General features: G+C 36.6%; 1 protein-coding gene across 4 annotated transcripts in view; it reads right to left on the reverse strand.

The window, feature by feature from the left end:
- The window catches only part of LOC127499178 (NLR family CARD domain-containing protein 3-like), a 28,866-nt gene that overhangs the window by 3,356 nt on the left and 1,435 nt on the right, over positions 1-24,075 (reverse strand). The window contains exons 5-9 of one of the 4 annotated variants that reach the window (XM_051869372.1): positions 22,263-23,978; positions 20,471-20,542; positions 15,204-15,377; positions 9,827-10,000; positions 5,700-5,996 (exon numbers count right to left, since the gene is read on the reverse strand). In XM_051869372.1, the coding sequence (XP_051725332.1) occupies positions 5,777-5,996; positions 9,827-10,000; positions 15,204-15,377; positions 20,471-20,542; positions 22,263-23,978 (2,356 nt within the window). In that variant the 3' untranslated portion in view covers positions 5,700-5,776. Of the gene's footprint in view, positions 1-5,699; positions 5,997-9,826; positions 10,001-15,203; positions 15,378-20,470; positions 20,543-22,262; positions 23,979-24,075 lie in introns of those variants that run through there. The other 3 variants (XM_051869373.1, XM_051869374.1, XM_051869375.1) reach the window with 3 other exon arrangements.

A 24,075-nucleotide genomic window follows, 5' to 3' on the forward strand; every position in this document is an offset into this window, starting at 1 on the left:
AAGCGAGTCGGCAGTCCACTAGTTTCTATGGCAAGATCAGATGCTTTGTTAAAAAAAAAGTACATTAAAGCTGAAATCCAACCAGAATGATGACAACACAGAATAAAATACTATCACTAGTGATCATCAAATCCTTTTTACAGTTTATTTTACACACTTTGTGTTTAAGTCTTCCACTTTTTTCACAAAACCTTTGGGTTAAAATTCTTTAAAAGGCTTATAAACACTGAATTATTACCAACATATGAAATTAAATTAAGGACATGCATCAGAAAAATTGGGAATGTTGGACAATAAATAAATGTAACAGCTTGATTTTGCAGTGTTGTCTAATGTCCGTTAAAGCAAAAGTGTCCAAAAGTGGGAATTATGCGATAAGGGACACAGCAATGCATCATTATGTTTGTAGCGTGATCCATTAAAACGTACTATATATATATATATATATATATATATATTTCAATTCAGACCTATATATTGTTACTATTACTCCACTAGGTCTGAAATATATTGTTCGCTGCAAACATGATGATCTTAAATTTATTAATTATTAATTTACTATTAATAAATGTGTAAAGTTGCATAAAATGGAAATACTCAATAAAGTAGGCTAACTATGTTACCTCAGATAGTTGAATAGTTGGATTCCAGAACCGGTAAAATAAAACGTATATAAGACAATACAACATTTACTGTAGGAGCCATACAGTTTACTGGTGACTTAATTTAAAAAACTGTTCTATTGCGCTTCTCATTCGCCGATTTTGGGTGAGTAAGATGTGAAGGATTCTATGGTCCAGTTAGTATTTTCAGCCCATAATGGTGGCCGCGCTACCGGAGCGCCATCTAGTGGCTGTTACCCAAAAAATATCAAAGTGTCACCTCTTGGGTTCTATACTCTTTGTCCACGATGACGAGGAAGTTTCAGCAAAAGAAAAAAATGATTTCTAGTCCTTGCATTAGCTCTACTACTAGATATATTTATGGAGATGAGAAATAAAAACACGCCCTGTACAGCTATGATCAGCTGTTCGGCTGAGCTTTCAGTGTTGTTACGGAAAGGCCGAAGCTCATCGGTTGGTTCTTGTCACATGACCTGCGGTGCACTTGTGTCATTCTGAAAGATGTTTTCATCTCGCCGCGGCATAGGCGCGCCTGGAAAAACGAGCGCGCCGCACTGCATGCGCGTCGCGACCTCGTCGCTTCTATTATGAGCGCGCTTGCTCAAATTATAGTAAAAGCACTCGCGCAAGTCGCGAGCGTCGATTTAAACCACCGAAACGCGTCCGATGCTACCAATAAACATTACCATTGCTCAAACAGCATCTAGGGCAAATGTGGCTCAGCTGTGTGAGCAGAAGCGCTGCAGGTGTCTGACAAGAAATAGAATAGTGTACAAATGTATTCAGGGATTGCATTTGTTCAGTACAGTGTTGTTCAGTGCAAGATTTTGATGTTATTTAAGCTAAAATAAAGTAAGGGAAAATATTTGCACTAACTGTTAAAACTAATACTGTATATAACAATGATAGAGACACTGCTGTTTACATTTCTTTAAGTATGGCAAAAATATTTTAGTAATGAAATTTGAAGTAAATGAGAAATAATGCAAAGGAAAGTAAATTTTCAGAAATGTTGTACTTTCTTGTGCTTGAATGTTAAAATGGCCCTCCTATGAGGTGTCAATCACAGCAACGGCCCCAGCCAATTTGAGTTTGAGACCCCTGCTTTAAGGACTTTACACTTGCTTGACTAAATGAAGAAAATGATTGACTTTGACTTGAGATCCAATGACTCGAGACTTGACTTGAACTGTCTGCGAACTACGGGGGAGCTAGGGGGAGCTCGGCTCGGCTCAGTAGGCATCGGCTCCCCTTAATAAGACATGGGCTCCCCTAAAAACGTGATTTGTGAAGTTTTGGGGGGTCTCAAAAAATATTGACAATGTGTTATTTTGACGTGCAATTTCAGTTTTGTGTAATGTGATCATCATGCATTATTATGTGTAAAATTGCAAAAATATCATTCATGCATGACGCCGATTTAAACCTAATTCACTTCAATAAAGATATACATGCTATTCTTGTCATGAGCATCAAGGTGTGGGGGCGCTGCGGTGGAAAATCCACTCATGTTTAGTACATGTTAACTCGAACAGCAAAGAAAGCTGACCCCAGGCCTGTGTTAAGGTGAGGCATGTTATTCGCAATTATGTGTTTGGGTTGTTATAGCTCTGCGTGACTCGATGTATTAGACCTAATTCAACAGAGGAATTCTGGTATTCTTCTGTAGCCTGACGAGTAACTTTAACCGTTGTTCTTGTGAACTCAAAGACAGCCTGATGCTTTGTTTATAGACTATTTGTGGGTGGCTGTTTGTTGTTTCACCTATCAATTCGTGTCGATAATGTATAATAGGCTAAATCCTGTATAGTGATTTATCCTATATAGTGCTTGCATAAAGCAAGTAGTGTACACATACAGTGTCGTAGCTGTTATGTATTTTTGTAACTCATTGTAAGCCCTCACGCGCAAGCGCACGAATACTGTTCAATGAATGCTTCTATGACTCATTCATTAAGACAGTGATTTACTGCCACCTACTGGCTGTTTTAATTTCATAATTAAAAGCATAATTAATTTTTCCCTGTCTCATTTTTTTTTTTTTTTCTATATTCAAAATTCTATATTAAAAAAAAAAAAAAATCTCAACATTTTTAATGGTTAGAAAATGGTTAGAAAATATCCCTGAAAATCAATTTAAGAGGTCAAATATTGGCTCTTAAAGTAAAGTTAATTTCTGTCACTTCCCTGTAGGTGACATTCCATAAAATATATATAAGCAAAGTTAAACAAAATGACATTTACTAATAAACCAATATAATTAATGCATCACACTTGTGAATTCACCTTCAACATTTTTCATCTCTGATGGTCTGAGGGTGAGTAGATCAACAGCAGATTTTCATTTTGGGGTGAACTATCCCTTTAATTCTCTTTGCTCCTGGATTAAACGTTGTCAAAAGTTATCAACCAATCAGAATAGACCTCCACACCTGACCGATGAAAATGATACAGGAAATCTTATTATGTTCATTATTAAATTGTTGTGGAAATGTGAATGTACGCAGAGCGGCCTACGAACTCCTTGTGAGACTTGAAGCTGGCTTCTGCTGATGAAACTGCAAACTATTCTTCAGTAAAATTATCTTCAATTTATTATTTTTTTAACTCTGACTCCGGGTCTTTATTCATCATATCTGGTCTTTTGGGTCTTTAACTGTAAAATTCCCCTACAGTTAATGGTGGAGTGAATGCGAGCAATCATTCTTCGGTGACATCCTCGACTAACCAACAAACAAGGTAGGAAGCTGTTTTATTATTTTGTTAGGGCTGTCTGGTTGAAAGGGTTGAGAGAACTGGGAAGTGAGACGGTGAGTTTACGTACACACTCAGACGTGAGTGTGGTACACCAGATCATTGGATACAGGCTGGTGTCACGCCATCAGAGGGAGATGGTGGGTGATAACTCCACTCCATTAAGGTGTTGGAGGAACACTGGAAGCCAGAGGCAGAAGGTGTTGAAATAACTCCTTCCTGTTGAAGGGTAGGAAGTCACTAGTAAGCCGGTTTGCTACTAGTGTCTCATGAACCAAAGTTCTCCGACTCTTCCATTCAGACAGGGGCGCCCCGAATTTAGTGATTCAGGAAGTTAGAGATTAAGCTTTTAGTTAAATATGACAAAATAGAGATAGGGATAGGGTTGGTTGGTCAAGGATGCATCAGGAACGATCCTGACGAAAATAAAGATTGTGACCCTAATTGGATTGGACCAGTATATGTAACTGTGATTTTGGAGTATACTTTGCAGTTTCATCACGCAGAAGCCAAAGCTGTGTTGTTCAAAGATCGCCGCTGCCATCTCTTTCAGGTGAGTATTAACTTTGACTAAGATATGGCTGACAAATTTTGAAACTTGATCAGTCCAGATACAGATAATGAGACAGAAGAGAGCAAACGCTGTAAGCAGATCTGCTCTGAAGCTCTCACTTAAAAGAAATTTGTTGAACTAATTAAGAAAATGGTTAGTCAGGGTTTTGATTCTGATTGGAAAGTTAAACAACAACTTGACTGGCTACAAACAAAGAAAGAACCAGAAAAATTCACATTTTTAGCTGTTTGTGCTTATTCATGGATTTGTAAAATGGGCGGGGTACCATTAACCCCTGATGGAAAAATCCCAGAAGTAACTGAGGGATGGTTGAATCTGATTACCCAATGTGATAAAGATGACATGGAGTGTTTTAATTGTGGTCAGCAGGGCCATCTCGCCTTTAATTGTAAATGACCACCTAAAAGGTGTAGACAGTGTGGGAAACTTGGCCATATTCGCAAATATTGTAAACAAAAGAAAGAAAAGGAACAAAAAAAGAGACTTCCACTCTGTCTGAGAATGGGCTTGTGAAACTGAGAAAGAACATGAGATAACAATAAGGTCATAAGATTGTAGTCTTAAGGAATTCCTTTTGAAGGAAATATCTATAATAATAAGTTTTATATTGAATGGACAAATACAGGTTAATGTAAAATTACAGACAATAAATCTAAAACGTGAGTTACAAAAATATATAAAAAGTAAGTAGAGGATGAAAATAGGGACGATTGGATGTTCTGAAAGTTTCACTTTATGGAAAAATATTTGAACCGTCTCAAGTATGTTTTGTAGTGTAAATAACTAAAATGATGTAGGACCTCCAAGTTCTAAATATTTAGTTTTTGATGGTCAAAGTGACATAAAGGGTTTAAATGGCAAAAATGGGATTGCCAGTGTCACAGAGACTCGACCTGATCGGAAGTTTGTAATTTCTAAATTCCCTCATATGTGGGTAAATGACAAATATAAAGCATGTTAAATCTGGCAAAGTCGTAAGCTGGGCCAGAGTTACAAGATATAGGTAAAGTTTGATGTTACAAGTTTATGAAAATGCAGTGTACCAGTCCTGAATGCCTCAAGAGTCTCCCTTTCTCTCATTCAAAGTCAGCTAAAAGCTGCTATCTGAGCTTGTGTCATAAGTGATAACAAGCTATTTATAGTGAAGCTCAGTGTCTCAGTTGAAAATCATGGACACAGAGATGTTAAAAGAAATGATTGCCATAAAGAGGGCAATTTGTTGTTAAATTTGTCAAAGGAAAACTCAATGAGTATAAAGAGGTCTTTAAAATGGTCATACAGACCTTGAATGATAGAAGTGACTATTTTGACGAATTTATTCTATGACCAGTAACTTTTTTGTCTCATCCTAGTCACCACCATGTGCAGGGCCGATGGCTCGAGTTACAGATGTAGCAGAACACTACACTGAATGGACAATTGTGAAAACTAAATTCACTGAGTATAATCTCAGCATTTTTATGTTGCTGCTACAAAGATGTCTCATGGATTTTAGTGATTAAATACTGCTGTCATTAACCTGTCTCAATGTTTTAACACTATTAGGCAGTCCAATGGCTCTGGTGGCTCTTGAATGCAACTTCCCTAAGCTCCAGAAAACACACGATTCTGTTGAAGAAAACTGTCAGAGTTTTCATGATGGGAAAGAGCGGTTACCAGTGTGCACGAGGTGATTTCTCAATGACGGGTAAGATCCTCTTTGGCCAGACAGGGGACAAATAAGGCAGGGGGTCACCGCCGCCACTGGGCATCTACCCTGAAGGGAGGTGTTTAATGTGAGATGGGTATGAGAGTGGAGCGGATGTCTGTGAGGCCAGCAGCATCATTAAGGGGGGATGACCTGTGAAAGGTACAGCAGTCTGACCCAAAAATGTTCCTCTATACCACTCACCAGAAACCGCATTACTAGGATGGCTTGTTTTTCATTGTGACAAGCAACTATGTCAGGGGACAAGACCCTGAGGAAAAGGAGATTACTTATAAAGAGCTGATGGGAATGAGCTTTCAAGAGCCGACTGAGACCATGAGGTGATTGTCCGTAATTTCTGGGGAGACAATAGCAAAATTTATTAACATGATGTTGGTTGCCCTATTGGCAAGAACTGTATAGAAGTTTCAGATTCAGCAGTACTATGAATCCCTGAATCTGTGAGGCTGTGTTTATTTTGAACTGTGTCTATATTATAGTTTTTACTCCTGCAGGTCATTAGACATGGCATAGGATAATTCATAGACATGGTGGTGGTTAAAGATGAAGACTGCTTTTGCAGATTCAAGAGAAAGTTAAGTGAATTCAACATTTAAACAAAAGATAACCTCCTAGAATAAAATATTTTAGATTGTGGTAATGATTTTTATTTGAACAATATACATTTTCCTTTTAAAACTGGTTAATGATTATTCTGTATATAGTAATGAATTTAACATTACATTCTGTCTAAATTAGTCTTGTGATTCTGTTGAAAAGATTATTTGTGCAGTAAGAGAGAGAGACTGCTGGGGTGGAGGCAAGGATGGTACTCTGTCTGTCTGTTATCAGCCTGCTAAAGCTTAAACAAAGCAATGAGATTAGAACGAAAACAACCCAGCTGACGTTTCTAAAAACAAATTATAGTGAAGAGACATGCTTTGAGACTGAATAAGAGTAAAACCTACAGGAAAAGTTTAAATATGTTTTTAGAATTAAAACAAAAAGCAAACCTTGACAATGAGCGGTTCATATTCGTGTGAGTGTGTGTGATGGTGGCTGAACTTTATGTTTTGTATGTGTTAGTTTGGGGAAATATTCTGTCCTCAGTGTGTATCTGTCATTAACCTCTGGAATGAGTGTTTTATCATTACAGATGGGTTAAGTGAAACGACAAATTTTGACAAGTCGATATTTCGGACTGAATCTTATGAAAAGACGATACAGAACATGGGACGAGCTTTAAGTGGATTGGATATCCAGCTCTGTCTGCTAATGGTAATTATGACTTTTGTCATTTATGATGTTGATTTGAATTACTCTCTGGATTAGTATGTTTAAGAACATTTATATATAAATTGGAATTGTGGAATTGAAGATTGCCGTCCATGGGTTAAAAACCCTTGTCTAAATTCAACTGAGGGTCTAAATTTATACACTGTCTTCTTTGTTTGATCAGAATGATAAACGTAAACGTTATAAGATTTGACGGCAGAGACAAAGTGACACATTGGCTAAGTCACTAGTAAATTATCCAGAGAAACCCCTCAAATTTATGGAAGGCCGGTGGGCAAACAAAGGAGGAGTGAATATAACTGATAAAAGTTTTATTTTTTATCCATTAAATGGATGCATGACATTAGATGTCTAGAGAAATACAATTTATGTAATAAGGGTTGAAGGAGAAAGCAGCTATAAGGCTGTCTGTGTAACCTAGGGGTTGAGATTTGAGTAAAATAATACTTTGGTTTCTGCAAAACAGTAGAGATAATAATAGGACTGAGACAATGATAATATATTTTTGGATCTACAGACTAACAATTTGATAGAGAAATACCGTGACAAAATTATAACAAAAAGTAAAGCAGTTGAAATTAATGTGATGAAAAAAAGATGTAAAACTGTTTCAAAAAACAGCTTTAAAGATAATGTCTTATAGCACAAATTTGTATAATTTATAAGTGATATGGAAGATTATATTTAAAAAATATCTGTCCCTTTGTGTTTATGTTTATGATTTTGGTGCAGTGGCAAATCTAATGAGATGATAAGTATCACTGCCAAAGAAGAGGGTTAAGATTTTGGTCATTTAGCCTAAGCAGTTATAATTGACAAGACATTTGAGTTTAAAACTGACTTTAAAGGAAGTCTTAATTATTTGATTTTGAATGCTGCACTGTTGACATGGTCTGAGTACTGTCAAATGTTGGGAAAATTGAGTTTCGGATTAAAAATAATTAGGTATTGAGTATGATTAACAGTGATGTCATGATAAAGATATATGGCAGTCAAAACAAACAAGTTGTTGATATAATTGAATTTATATGTTTTGATGGTTATGTCATTTTGATGAAATGTTTTAAGATTAAAAAGTTTAGGTTTATGTATTTATTTATTTATTATTTTTTTTATGGGCTATAATGGATCTGTTGTGAAAAGAAATCTTAACAAAAGGGTTATTACGTAAAAGTAACAATTCTCTGTTTTATTGAAAATGATAATTGAAATGGTCATGTAAATTTGTTTTCTTTTCTTTTTATTTTTAAAGGTGTTTTTAAAAAAAAGATTTAAAAGATGTTCTGCAGTTAAGGTGGTACATGATATGTCTATAGACTGTAAACTGAAGGATGATTTAAGAGACTTAAAGTACTTGGATGGATTATGATGGGTCTTATTTATTTTTAACGTTTATTTTGAGTTAGACCACAAGTTTGTTTTTAATCTTTAAAAATTATCTATAAGGGGTATAGTGAAAGGAGTGGATTTACGATCCATCTTCTTGTATTATATAATAAATTGGAAATTATAGTTTTCTAAAAACCAGTGTATATATCCTGGTGTTTATGATTACAGGAAATGTCTGTATTTAGTATCTGAGGAGTGACTGAGGGTCTGGCCCATGCCAGGAATGCAGTAACAGTGCTTACTCATTTAGCCCGGCTTCCAGAGAATAAATATGTATTTGTTTTGTAGTCAAGGAATTTGATGATAAACCAAATAGCCAGGATTGATGTAAAGACAAATATGTGTAAGGACTGAAGGTCAATCATGCACTACGTGCTCTGTAGAATATTCTGTTCTAGTTAAGTCCTTCAACAGAAAACCTATTGTCTATTTTATACCATTTTAACCTGCCAGGGGAGCATGGGTCAACAATGTAAAATATTGAAGCGGCCTAAATTGTTAGACCAGATGTGGTGTTTAGGACTCCACATTGGCCTTTAAGGGGGACTGAAGGGGTGGATTCTGGAATCCACTGCCGCTTTAATATATATCTTTTAAGTTATTAACCAAGATTTATCTTTCTGTTAAATTATTTGAATGACTTCTTCAACGTATGTTAAAGCATTTCTTTTCCTTTTCAAACACTAGAAAATATTTTTGAATATTGTCTGTACCTCTCACTGAGAGAAAAGAACATGTTATCAGTATGTTTTGGGAAAGTTTCCTGCTCAGAGCAGAGCTCAGATCAACTTCAACCTTGAAGAAGCTGTGAATCATGTGTATCTGTGTATGTGCGCTAAGTGTTCTGTGCAGGTCCTTTGTACTGGTGGACAACTGGCACTCTTCTTGAGACCAGCAGACGCCATGTCATGACCCCAAAAGGACATCCAGTGCCTAAATCCAGGGTCCCCTCGTCAGCATCGTGACGAATGGAGATATGCTTCTGAATATCTGTCCATGTGTGGAAGATTTTTCTTAGCCAATCAGAATCATTCAACCTGAAGTAATGACGTAGTTAGTTGACTCTGTTAGAGTATAATTGTTGTGGAAATGTGAATGTACGCAGAGCGGCCTACAAACTCCTTTTGAGACTTGAAGCTGGCTTCTGCTGATGAAACTGCAAACTATTCTTCACTAAAATTATCTTCAATTTATTATTTTTTTAACTCTGACTCCGGGTCTTTATTCATCATATCTGGTCTTTTGGGTCTTTAACTGTAAAATTCCCCTACAAACTGTTAGTTTTACTTTCTTTTGCAGGATAATAATATATTTAGATCTAAATTTTCTTTTTTTTAGGTAGACTCCTCACCCCTTGCTTCTACTGCCGGCAGGATCTGACGGTTCAAGCAGGAATCTGTCACTGAACCGCCGGATGGGGTTTACGCCAAAGGATATTTTGTATGCACTATCTACATATTAATCCTTATTCACTTCCAGTCTTTATGATAGAGATGATCTTACCTCAGATCCTCCAGTTTACAGTGAGGATTCTCCAGCACAGCAGAAATCATCTTCACTCCCGAGTCTCCTAGTTTATTCCTAGACAGATACAGTTTTCTCAGGTGTGAGGGGTTTGATCTCAGAGCTGAAGCCAGAGCAGCACAACCTTCATCTGTGACACCACAATCCTCCAACCTGTAGAGAACAATGACACACTCTTCACTCTCTCAGATCAGATCAACAGAAACTTCATTATTAAAAAGAAACCAAAACAAAAGCACAAATCCCCATGTTTGATATGAGTTTTACTACGTTTGTGTGTGTGTGTGTGTGTTTGAGTGAGAGGGAAAGCTAATATAAAAACTGAATATAAGAAATTATGTTAACAAATTATCACATTAAATAATATGGAAAGATGATCACAGAAAAAAGATGGATGTGATGGTCATTAAGGATGAATTCATGTTCTTCATGTTCTTCTATTCATGTTTTTTTTTCAATTTCTAACACACTTTTCTCCAATCTGTATCACATTTTCAAAACTCTAAACACAATTAGCACAACATCCGTCTGTTGTGACCTTACCATAATTCATGTCGTTTTCACACAAAATGCAGTCAATTAACACGTTTCTAGAAGGCTTAAATTTCTTTCTGATCTTATTTACAAATGCTTAAACACAGCATGACAGAAATGAAGACCCAATGTTACAATCTTTAAATATAGTATAAAACCTACTTCTGTACCAACAGCAGCTCAAAAGTATTGAAAAAATCTAGAAAACAAATACTGAAACAATTGATAAGCATTTATAATTAGCAGATATTGAGAAATATTGAGAAATAGCAGATTCTAATCTCAGTTGGAGGAATAGTCAGATGTTGAAGCTCTTTCATTACATGGACATACAGTAAAATAGACACAGACTCATTGTTCAGTGTGGATGAAGAACAACACAGAGGAGCAGAGAGAGAAAAAATGTCTGGGTGAGGGAGAGGAATAGATGAAGGAGAAGAAGAGTTGGATCAGGACAAGGTAGAAGAAGAGTTAGGGGAGAGGAGTAAGATTGTGTGCTGGATTGTGCGTCTCTATAGTTTTCCTCTTTTACACATGATGAACCTATGAAAGCTTATTTCTGCCATGAATAGAAAATAAAAAGGCAATTGTGACTTTTTATCTCACAATTCTTACTTTTTTTCTCTCAATTCATATAGTTTTTATATCACAATTCCTTTGTTGATCAATGGCAGCAATTTCATTTAAATTCATGTAAAGCTTTTACTACACCGATTCCTCTACCACTGTTTCATATACGCTGAATATGTGGTCTGTGTAGGGCACTAACTAAGGGGACACCATCCCACCCTCTATGGGCACCATCAACACCCCACCCACCCCCAGAAAGAGATTTCAACCAAGAGGGCAACTGAAGTTCAGCATAGGGGACTCATTTGACCAGTGGCTGCCCTGAGCAATTCTGTTACTTTCTTCTTCTTTATTTCTACTGTACATTCTATAAAGTAAAGACTCATTCACTTTTAGATAGTCTGTTGGGATGTTAAGCATCAGATAAGCATCATTTCATCAGTTCTGTAGCTGGCAGGTCGTACGGCTCGATGCTGTTAATGTCAAGCATTTTCTCTAAATGACGCTGGTCGGCGCTGTTATTTAGTCTCTCCTGATAGAGCCCCTTTCCTTTCACCTTCTCCTTCTCCATTTCTTCCCATAAAACTGCGCTGTAATTTATTTATTAAATTATTCTGCTCTCTCTCTCTCTGTTGGTCTTTATCTCGGGCTGCAGTCGAGGTTACCATAGCAACAGATACCGTATCCTGCTAATATGGCGGCGCCTTCCCAAAATGCAACGCGGAGTGAAAACATCATGACGTAACTCCTCATTCTCTATATTTTAACACTTTCGCATTATTCTGTAAACACTATTTCTGTAAAATGGCAGTTATTATTAATAATTAGGTCAGAATTTTTTTTTTATAATTATTAAATACATTTTTATATTAATTAGCTCTATAAAATCTACTATGTTTTTATTTTAGATGTATTGAGGCTCATTTGCTTTGTGTGGATATATTCATACATGCATTAACGTTACATTCATTAAAATCGTTCAGTTTACCATGGCGAGGGTAACGGTTGCTTCACGGCCAATTTCAAAGTTCTGTGCAACTGCCGCTAGAGGGTTACTGTAAAATTGTGTGATTATTAGTGGAGAACCGGGACGAAAGTAACGCGGGATGAAAGTAACAAAGCAATTTTCTCAGAGCTCTGACTACATTTGCGTTCCAAGTTAAGACACGTTCAGCACGCAACCCTTGACGGAGCTGCCAAACATCATGTGATTTCATCATTGTTTCCCGCGGTTAGGACCGGAAAGCAGTTTTTGAATACGGTAAATAAACTGCTGAAGCGGTACATTTTTTTCTAATTACAAGTTGTGTTTCTCATTTCATGTGTCACAATAATGATCAATCTACAGGTTATTTAGTGCTGTAACATCCTGAAGTTTGCCTTCTCCGAACTTTTCAGTATGAAAGTAAATCGGGTTTAAATGTCAGGAGTTCCTGTTGGGATGAAAGTAACACTTGTTTCTTTTGTCCCTCTGCTAATGTGGTGGCTTTCTCTGCGGTGCAGCATTTATTAAAACATGTTTATGTCATATTATACTAGCAGAATATGCCAAGAGTGAGGGTCAGAAAGACAGACAGAGGTCTGATTCAGCCAGATGTTCATGAGAGGGCGTTTCTGGACATATCTGTTGCTGATTTCTGTATGTCACCATTTATTCACTCAATCTGTTTACATTTACCATAGTCACATTTAGTTTTTAGCCATACCTTAGCTTTTCCACATCCACCTATGAATTTGCAGTGTTTCCATTCAGATGTTTTTATGAATTTATATTTTGAATTTATGCATAAAAACAGCTGGATTGGAAACATGACTGTTACACTATGTTGAGAATTTATATTATGCTAATTTAATTTAGTTTTCATATTGTTCATACTGTTGAAAAATGTTTTATAAAATAAATTGACATTGCCAAAAAAAAAATATTCTAAACAATTCAAGTTTGTTCTGTCGGGTTACTTTTGAAACGTTTGATGAAACTGAAATTCTCAATTTTAAATGAAAATGTAATTTAATATTTTTTTGCAAAGATAAAGGACAAAATATGTTTGCAGTTACATATTAACAAGGTCATAGTCAGGTATATTTAATAAAAACAAGACTAACACAAAAAATCTAGCTTGTGTTGTTGTTACTTTTGACCCACCTGTGTGTTACTTTCGTCCCAACTGACGGGGTTGAAAGTAACAATGTGCAATTTATGTTCAAAGTGAAATTATACTGAAGCCGTTCTACATTTGTACAAAATACCACCTGGTATTGATAGACCACACCTGTGAGTTACTGACCACAGCAAAAATATATCGCTGTCTAAAACATTATCTTTCAAAATTACATTTTTGTGAAAAATGGTAGGCTACTTTCGTCCCTGCTCTCCCCATACTTCAAAACTAAAGTCTTAATAATTATTGTACTAGTAGTAGTATTACATTGTCATTAAGAAATATTTAATACCGTACAATAGTAATACAATAGTAGACTACATAGTACATAGTAATAGTAACATGGCTCTGTTTCTGTTACAAGTTAAACTGAACTTTTATTTTGACGGGTTGCTGTGATCTTGAAGTTTATGTGTGTATATGATATGACAATAGTTTTTTCTCAAATTAAACGGTAAAATGCTCATGAAGTGACTCTCAGAGCAGCTCTAGAGATGAAGTTTATGTGTTCATGTCTATGTCGTTCCGAATGGCTCTTTAATATAACTTTGCTACATGCACTCATCTCAGTGAACGTCTCACTCAAAGTCTTAGTTTTTATTCTGCTATTTATTCCATTCAATTTAAGGCGCAGACGTGACGTAGACGTCACACAGACTGCATCAGGCTGAAACTAGCAACAAACTCTTGCGTTGCGCCGGGTGTATGATAGAGCCCCAAGAGTGAGACTAGAAGTACAGCCATATCATGTGACATTCCAGGAAATCTCTTAACATAAACAATGATCAGAGATCCAGAGATCACTATAACATGCAGAGAGAAACGGTTTGGAGACAATAAACACATGATTGCAATAATATATGGTTTATCTAGAGCTGTTCAACGATTAATCACATCCAAAATAAAAGTTTATGTAATATATGTGTGTGTACTGTGTATATTTACTTTGTTTATAAACACATACATGTATATATTTAAGAAATATTTACATGTATATATTTATATAATTTAAATTATATATAAATATTTATTAAGTTGGCTTGAAAAAGCCCACTCACTGATCTTCTATTTAAGATTATTCTTCTTCTTCTTCTTAGACTAACATTTCTAAATGCTACTCCTCCTAGACTGTTCAAGCTGACTCGAGTTGCCTTATCTTTTCAGACTGATCAGACTTACGGTTTTCCTAAAAATGCTGATTAAATCTTGGAAAAATCCCATTGACTTTCATTGAACTGCCTTGGCTGATCTGAACATTCCGTCCAACTGTCAAAATTCAAATTCAAACACACAGACTCAATTAAACTGCCATTCCTGTTTCTAAGCCATTTAAACTCATTCAAACTCATTAATCTATCTATCTATCTATCTATCTATCTATCTATCTAAATAGATCTATCTATCTATCTGTCAAGCTAAATCTATCTATATATATATCTATCTATCTATCTATCTATCTATCTGACACCCTAGCAACCACCCAGGATACCTTAGCAACCACCATGAGTACCCTAGCAACCGCAGAGCAACACCCTAGCAACCACCCAGGATACCTTAGCAACCGCATAGCAACACCCTAGCAACCACCCCGAGTACCCTAGCAATCACATAGCAAATTAAAATCTATCTATCTATCTATCTAGCTTTTAAAACTACAATTCTAAAACTTTAACTATTTCAAACTGAAAAGCTTCAAACTACAAACTTTTAAAACTTCTTCAAACTTTCTGGACCGGCTTTTTCAAGACAACTTAAAGTTTGTCTACAAACTGTTTTATCTAGTTGATTTTTATATTTTTATATTGTCCCTAAATATATACATGTATATGTATAAATACAAAACAAATATACACCGTACACACACATATATTACATAAACTTTATTTTAATCATGACTAACTGGCTAACAGGTTAAAAAAAATCATTTTTGAGTGAACTAACCCTTTAAATTCATGAAAGGTAATTTGAATGAATGAATGTAATAATATTTTTCCCTGAATTCTATTCCATTTTAATGTTACTTTATGAATTATTGAAATTGCAAAATTCACAGTGACACAGTTTCATGTCAGAGTCGCGTATGATCTTACCTCAGTTTCTCCAGTTTACAGTGAGGATTCTCCAGTACAGCAGAAATCAGCTTCACTCCCGAGTCTCCTAGTTTATTCCTAGACAGATACAGTTTTCTCAGGTGTGAGGGGTTTGATCTCAGAGCTGAAGCCAGAGCAGCACAACCTTCATCTGTGACACCACAATACCTCAACCTGTAGAGAACAATGACACACTCTTCACTCTCTCAGATCAAAACTTACAGGGCCACATTTCCCAAAAGCATCATAAACCTTGTAGAAACAATTGTATGAATCATCCTAAAATTACAGTCTGTTTCCCAAAACCAGGAGTGTGTTTGTGTAAATGTAATTAGGGAAGCGTGGGGCACAACCTAAAGCGGGGTTAGTTGTAACACACATGGTTTAAATACTTCCACACATGCTAGCATGATGAAAATTAGTGTATTTACTAGTTGCCATATCGGCAAAATATAGAGAAAAAAATTGCGCCATAATTCAGAAATCTTTGGAAGATATCACTGAATATTTATTTAACAATAGCAAAAGTGTTAATTTTTCATCTATATTTTTTTGTTTATTTAAAATCAGACAAATCTGCTATTATTTTAATCTCCAATCTGTTAGTTCTTTAATGTTTCACTAACTAGCAGAAGACACTAACCAAGTTTAAATTCCAGTTGCACAGATCGGGTTCGTTGTAACACTGCGTCACAATGTGCTCCGCTATTAGAGCTATGCTATTCTATACAGTTACCAATACAATTGGCATAATTAACTTTTATGAATATCTGTTGAGATACCATGAAGAAAAGGTGAATAAAGACTGAGAGGAAGAACCTGAACATTCATAAAATATTATTTTAAGCAATGTTCAGCACTGGTACTGGCTCGTCTAAAAGCTGAAGTGATTTTTATTTATTAGTTAAAGTATAACTCAATATTTTAACTCATTGCTAAAGTGGAATAATCTATCAAAGCATACTGATTAATCAGTGTAATAATCTGCGATTAGTCGATTAATCGATTATCAAAATAATCGTTTGTTGCAGCCCTAGAAAGAAATAATAATTGTCTTTTAATGATAAAATATTTTAGTTTATCATGTATATTATTTTGATTAGATCAGATAACATTTTAAGCTGTCATATGGTCATGTTACAGTGTGCCCCACCTATGGGGCATGTTGTCACATTTCACTTCTCTTCTTTCGGGGTAAATAAAGAAAAAAGCATACACTGCATTAATGACATATTTGTAGCAGACATGTGTGAAATTAATGTGGAACAAAATCAATTCTCTGAACCCTAAGTAGATTTACACAAACTGAGAAAGTCAAAAAGCATTAGGTTGTGCCCCGCTCTCCCCTAGTTAGTGTACTTAAGGTTGTGACTATTTTGTACCTGTTTCTGAGTATCAAAGTTATTAGCAACTTTTACTCTCTACTTGTCTACATTTTTTAATAAATATGTACTCTTTACTCTAATACATTTGTAATAAGTTATGCAATTATTTGTTACATTTTGCATGGCACCTAACTTTTTCTGCTGCAGTTTATTTCTGCTACAAAAAAAGGCAATATTGCCATCTACAGGACATTGAAGGAACTATATCTTGTGTGCTTTACCTTTACTCACCCAAACTTGCCAACAAGGCTACTTTACACAAATGTGAGTGCATGTGCAGGTAGTTGCTGAATCGCAGGTGTTTCATATTTGAGAGCATATATGAGGATGTGGTTGCAGCCGGTGATGAGGCCCAAACCAGCACGTCCAGTGTAAGCAGACTTTGACTTTTTAATTTTATGTATCCGTTATATTGAAGAGAACTTTTTGAAGGATATTGGTTTCCTTATGCTCTTTTTGAGCACCTGAGCCTAACTGAGATGTTTGTAGATGTTTAAAAGGCTGTTGTGTTTACCTTGATTTATTGCAACTTTGAGGTGTTCGTTTTATTTTGATTTTAGAAAAGTGACGTGCAGTGACGCGTTGCTAAGATGGCAGCGGCCTCATTTTCACTTCAAAAATGCTCTTCAGAAATCTACAGGTGACGTCACATCCATATTGTTTTACAGTCTATGATGTAAATCTGTGGTGAAAAATGGAACTGCAGCGCGCTGTCATAGAGCGCCATTGGGGCAGATTTCAGACTGCCGCTTATTTTCACGTTACCTTACATAAACCTCACTCCAGACCAAGACGATATCAGTCCGCTTCAGATATGTGTCTGCTTCAGGTCAATAACTAGTTGGCATATCTGTTCTTCCTATGTGGAGTAGCGTATCAGATTAATGAAAGTAGAAATCTTTTAATTTAAACGTGCTCATGTGAATAGCCTTTATACAGTAGTTCTGCTGTGTTTGTTTTATGTTTGTTCTGAGAAAAGACGTGACTTTGTTTTCCTCACTGGAACTTCTAACTTGTAATATTCTAAAACAACATTTGGACACAATAAATACTACATTAAGGCAATTCTAAGATGGCATTCTATGCGTTTGTCGTGTGAACTAAAGTCTGTCAATCATCGATAGAGCGCCACCCTCAGGCTGAATAACGCAAGGACATTAGAATTCTGCCAAAAGTGTGTCTGATGTGTTCAGCGATCAGGATATAAAGCTTACAAAATGTTTAAAGTGTGAATCACTGAATCATTCATTCAAACGATTCGTTCATTCACCGCCGTGTGTTGCTTAGACACGCAAATCAGTCCTGACTCCTGCAGCTTTGTTTGGAAATATTTTTGTTGGCGAAATAGAGCGAAAATAGGCAATATTGTATCTAAAATGTAAGTCACTAAATATTAACTTCTTGTTTTTTGAACTGTTGTATGAAATCAATATCACATTTGTAATCATGTTGATATTTGGAGAAAAACTGCACTCTTCATGTGATATTGATTAAATGATATAAATATTTAAGACATATACAGATGTACTTTTACCCCCTTATCTTCAATATTGGGTGCATTACAAATGTTTTAATCACACAGTGAAAGCGTGCACTCTAAATGCGCCAGCGCACTAGTCTAACCTACTAGACTAACGTTACATCACGTAGTGTATGCGATGCGTGCGACTCTCTGTGTATGTTTTTGTAAAGTGAGAGAAATACTCGATAATTTCAGATCGCATATCGTTAAAACAACAATCACAATATTATCTCACACCCCTATAACGGACTCAATATCAGTAGCGACTCCTGGCTGAAAGTTTAGGTAGGGCAGATTGGGCTCAGCGCTAGTTTATGATAAGCTTTGTTCCTGAAAGAATCAGCCGTTTGAATGAATCGGCTGAAACTAATGACTAATTGACAGTGACTTGCTGCCAACTGATGTCACATTTAAAGCATCTTTTCATTTTTAATAATTTAAAAATATCAATATTCAGCGTTTTATGTTTAAAACATTATGCATTTGTAACTGCAGTTTAAATGCATTTGTCAGCTCTGAACTGCATCAAACAGTGTGTATAAATGCATATAAAAGCACTTTAGATGCAGTTTCTGTGTTTCCACTGCATTGCAAAGATTAATTTTGTTGATATAGATTTCATTTGATTGGTAACAGCCCTAGTGTATCTTATTGTTCTAATTGAATTTGATTAAATGACACAAAAGATTTGTTAATTAATTTGACACAAAAGATGAGGCATAAATTTAATTAGGTTATAATTAAATAAAGGTAAAAATGGTAAAAGGTAAAAAATCATTTTAAACTTATTGGAAAAGATTATTTCAGTCACTGCTGCAAACTAACCACCGCACAAAATATGAAGAATATCAAAAACTTTAGGAGTCAGCTGCCCACGGGAAAAACCTGCCAAGGTACCAACACAAAAACACACTCAGCAAAATATCGTCTAATTATCGTTATCGAGAAAATCTCAGATAATATCAAGATATAATTTTTTGTCAATATCGCACACCCCTAGTCCGTTAGTTTGCTTTTGGCTATAAGAAATATGTAGGCTATAGGACCCTACGTGAAAGTGCCCGCTCACTTTTGCCCAGGCCCGGCCAAAAATAAAATTCTGCCTACGCCACTGCAGCCACGGATCAGCTGCACACTGCAAACGCGACATACGTGAAAGCACAATATGCGCGTGCTGCTCCTGCAACGCATACGTACTGCAGACGGAGTGTGTGTGAAACAGGTGTAAGTACTCACGCTCTGTATGAGCAGCAGCTTTATGTGTTCCAGGTGTGTGCGCTGACTGCGCTCAGAACCGCTCTCAGAAACCATGCGCACGTATCGAATGCGCGCTGTTTCACTTCTTACTGCACAATGTTCTTAAATCGTAAGGCTTAAAAGTGCATTGCTTCATGAGACCGTGTAATAACTCCACACTGGTGATGAAATGACTGTGACGCTAAAGTCTGACATAATCAATTATGCGTTTGGTTGGTGAGATCGGCCTGTTTTAGTGACTCCTGATCGATTCATAAGCTGTGTCCCAATTCAGAGGCTGCATCCTTCGAAGGTCGGTATGAGCGTTGTTAGATGGGACGGTCTAGCCTACGGAGCACTGATCTTCGATTTATCTGATGTACCCATCATTTCACGACAAACGAAAGCCACATTTGGAGTAGTCTTCTAATTGTGACAGCCTTCACTGTGACACACTCGGCCTTCGAAGGATGCAGCCTCTGAATTGGGTCACAGCAATAGAATCTGATTATCGGCCGATAACGATCTGCAGTCGATCGATCGGAGCATCCCTAATTTTAAACGATCTTTATTTTTATGAACTGATATCAGTCTATCAATTCAGAGAATCAATCTTTTAGTCTGTGCTGTTTTCAGTTGATGCACTTTTGATAAGAAAATCTCAGCTTTCAAATTCTGTCAAACGTATTAAGAAATTCAAACAATAAATGTGTTTTTGGCGCTCTTTAATGTGGCTGACAGATCGCTGTAGTGTCTCAGTTCAAGCAGCAGTGCGGAGCACGAGTGAACCGGTTATCTTTTCCTCTTTACTACTAGTTATAGCATGAAAGAAACATGGATAATATTAGGATCGCCTCAACTCACTGCAGATAACATACATTTACCTCAGCTAAAACACATTAGCTAAAACACAAAGTCTTTTTATCATGTCTCAGTTTGTAAAAATGAACAGAAACACATTTACAGTAATGCTCTTACAATAGAAGCCTAGCAGGTCAGATAGGTGGAGGGTTTAAAAGCTGAAGTGTGATGCTCATATTTTTTGTTGAACCATTAATTTATATTTTTAAGTGAAAAAATGTTATAAAGTTTTCACAGTGATGATTGTTCTCAGTGTTACTTACTCAGCTGATCTAGTTGCTGTAACCACAGGCAGCATCTTCTGAAGAACTTCATCTGCTGTATTTACTGCGTCACTATTTCAAAATAAAAAATATGTTAATTATTAATGCTAATAATAACAATTAATACTATGAGTAATATTATAAGTAAATATTACATTAAATACCTTCAATAAACACTGCTTTAAAAAGGACATGTGAAAAAGTTTTATTAGTATCTAACTGAAGAAGTTACTGAACATATTCTGCCAACACAGATTTGTTTTTTCTTTTGTAAGACTGATGTTAGACTGATGCTGGGCTACTCTTTGAGAAAACAAAGGAAATTAATATTTGAACTCTCTCTTGCAAAATTAGCATCCCCATCCGAGACGCAATCGCACTGAGTCAATCACACCTCAGCATTGCCTTAATCTACATTTCCTTTCCTTCGTTATCATACAACACTATACATGTTTGGTATCATTTGAAATGACTGGTACAAAGGTCAAAAGGTCGAAAGGTTTAAAGAGATTTTGCAGGAGGCTCGGGGCGATTCTGTAATCAGAGTCTAGGACACTCAGCAATGTGCAGTTTTCTACTGTCAGGTATGCATCATTTTACTCTTTTTCTGAGCATTTGATGTTTTGTATTGATCATCTTTGAATTGATTATGTAATTGGCATGATACATTTACCTGACTAATAAATTGTTACATTTGGCTTTATTCTGACTTACTCTGAAATTATTGACTTCAGCAGATAACGATGTATCCGTTGTTACTGTAAATCTACGACCAGGGTTCAGTACATACTAGATCTCAGATTGTATGGAGCATGGGGCACATCTGGCGAGATTCTAGATTTCTGACTAACTGCTTGACTTTAACTAAGTTGTCATTCAATCGCATTCACTATATGGGGCTAGACAAAGGTGTACTGGTCATAACCTCTGGTCATTGCCTCTGCTTTAATTAAGTTGTTATATAGTTATATTATTAACTATAAGGGGCCAGATAAATTACTATCGAGGGGCGACATTACCTCATAGTACTGGTCATAACCCCTGATTACTGTCGGAGCTTTAACCAAGTTTTTATATAGGCGATTGTATGGGGCTACATGGGTACCTTTTAACAATAGCAAGCATGGGCAGCATTGTTAAATTGCTTTAGCCGTAACCTCTGCTTATTGATCAGACTGAAGAGTTTTTGATCGTGGGCCCGCATAACAGCTGGTGCGAGGACCCTGTGCGACTCTGAGAACCGAATGAACGAGTACAATAAGAGTAAAGAGTTAAATAGAATAATCAAATATCTAGATAAATGATCATATAAATAGTCAATAATCAATTGGCATTCCAACCTAAATTCGAGGTCATAATAAAATGGAGTCAGATAAACGTTTCTTTTTCTTGTCAGTGTTGTTGTGGCAGGTCTATTAGTCTGCATTCACACTACAACACTTAGTGACAGATCTATTTTGACATATCAGATTTTTTTTGTCCTGTCCGTTGCTATGGTTATCACTATGTCAACCATCGCAATTTCTGTTTACACTTGTACACGTATGCCCAGTGTGCATGAACACAAATGACCTATTTTGGATTCAAAACAGACAAGTTTGTATCCCTGTGCTTTATTACGGTATGAAGGAGTGATTTTTGGGAGTGTTTGTGTGAGAGAGAAATAAAAGAACATAAAAATATGAACTACTAAACTCTGTGTGACATCTGCAGGATTACAGATTTATCAGATTCTTGTTTCTCTTTGTTCATAATGTTTTAGACTGTAATGATTGAACTCAGTGTTACTTACTGATCATTTTTGTATCCAATTAAGCTGTTCAGGTTAAACTCCTGCATTGTCCGCTCTGAGGTCAACAACACAAAAACTAAAGCTGACCACTGAGATGAGGAGATTTTCACATTACGTAATCCTCCAGACCTCATATGAGGTTCAGCTTCATTCACTAGTGAAAGATCACCCAGTTCATTCAGACAGTGAAACAGATTGATGTATTTATCTGGAGAGGGATTCTCACTGATCTTCTCTTTGATATAGTGAACTGTTTTCTCATTGTTGTCAGAGCTGTTTCCTGTCCGTGTCTTTAGTTCTTGTAAGAGACTCTGATTAGACTCCACTGACAGACCCAGAAGGAAACGAAGGAAAAGGTCCAGATGCCCATTTTTACTGTCTAAAGCCTCATCCACAGCTCTCTGATGGAGATCAGATAGTGAAGCTTTAGTTGGTTTGGTAATCTGGTCAAACACATTGATGTTCTTGTTTATAAAGGAGAGATGCACATATAGAGCTGCTAGATGTTCCTGAATGCTCAGATGAACAAAGCAGAAGACTTTCCCCTGATACAAGCCTGACTCCTCTCTGAAGATCTGAGTGCACAATCCTGAGTACACTGATGCTTCTGTCACATCAATGCCACACTCTCTCAGGTCTTCCTCATAGAAGATCAGGTTGCCTTTCACAAGCTGCTGAAATGCCAGTTTCCCCAGTTTGACAATCATGTCTTCATCTTTCACTTTCTTCTCATAGTCCTTCTCATGTTTGATGTTGGTCTGAAGGATCAGGAAGTGTGTGTACATTTGAGTCAGAGTCTTGGGAATCTCTCCTTTCTGTGATTTCCACAACATCTTCTCTAGAACAGTGGCTGAGATCCAGCAGAACACTGGGATGTGACACATAATAAAGAGGCTCCTTGATGACTTCAGGTGTGAGATGATCCTGTCGGCCAGACTCCGATCACTGATTCTCTTCCTGAAGTATTCCTGCTTCTGTGGGTCACTGAAGCCTCGTACCTCTGTCACTCGATGGACACACTCAGAGGGGACGAGATCAGCTGCTGCTGGTCTGGAGGTGATCCAGATGAGAGCAGAGGGAAGCAGATTCCCCGCAATGAGGTTCGTCAGCAGCACGTCCACTGAGGCTGATTCAGTCACATCACACAACCTCACATCGCTCTGAAAATCCAGAGACAGACGACACTCATCCAGACCATCAAAGATGAAGGAAACTTTATACTTATCACTGGATATTTCCATTTCTTTTGTTTCAGGGAAAAAGACACGAAGAAGATCTGAAAGACTGAGTGTTTTGTCCTTCATCAAGTTAATCTCTCTGAAAGGAAGAGGAAATATGAGCTGGACGTCCTGATTCTGTTTCCCTTCAGCCCAGTCCAGGATGAACTTCTGCACAGAGACTGTTTTTCCAATGCCAGCGACTCCCTTTGTCAGCACAGTTCTGATGGGTTTGTCTTGTCCAGGTAAAGGTCTAAAGATGTCACTGCATTTGATCGGTGTGTCCTCTGTTTCTGCTCTCCTGGACTGTGTCTCAATCTGTCTCACCTCATGCTCATTATTGATCTCTCCACTTTCACTCTCTGTGATGTAGAGCTCTGTGTAGATCTCATTCAGGAGTGTTGGGTTTCCCTGCTTTGATATTCCCTCATACAAACACTCAAACTTCTTTCTCAGATTTGATCTCAGTGTGTTTAAGACCTCAGGTTTAGAGTCATGACTGTAAGATTAAAATACCAGATTATTACACAAGTTTAAGAAGTAAATATCCATAAATTACAAAATAGATCATTTTGTTTGCTGTATTATGAGACACA

Source organism: Ctenopharyngodon idella, chromosome 17 (assembly GCF_019924925.1).
Source record: "Ctenopharyngodon idella isolate HZGC_01 chromosome 17, HZGC01, whole genome shotgun sequence".
In the NCBI taxonomy this organism is placed as follows: domain Eukaryota; kingdom Metazoa; phylum Chordata; class Actinopteri; order Cypriniformes; family Xenocyprididae; genus Ctenopharyngodon; species Ctenopharyngodon idella.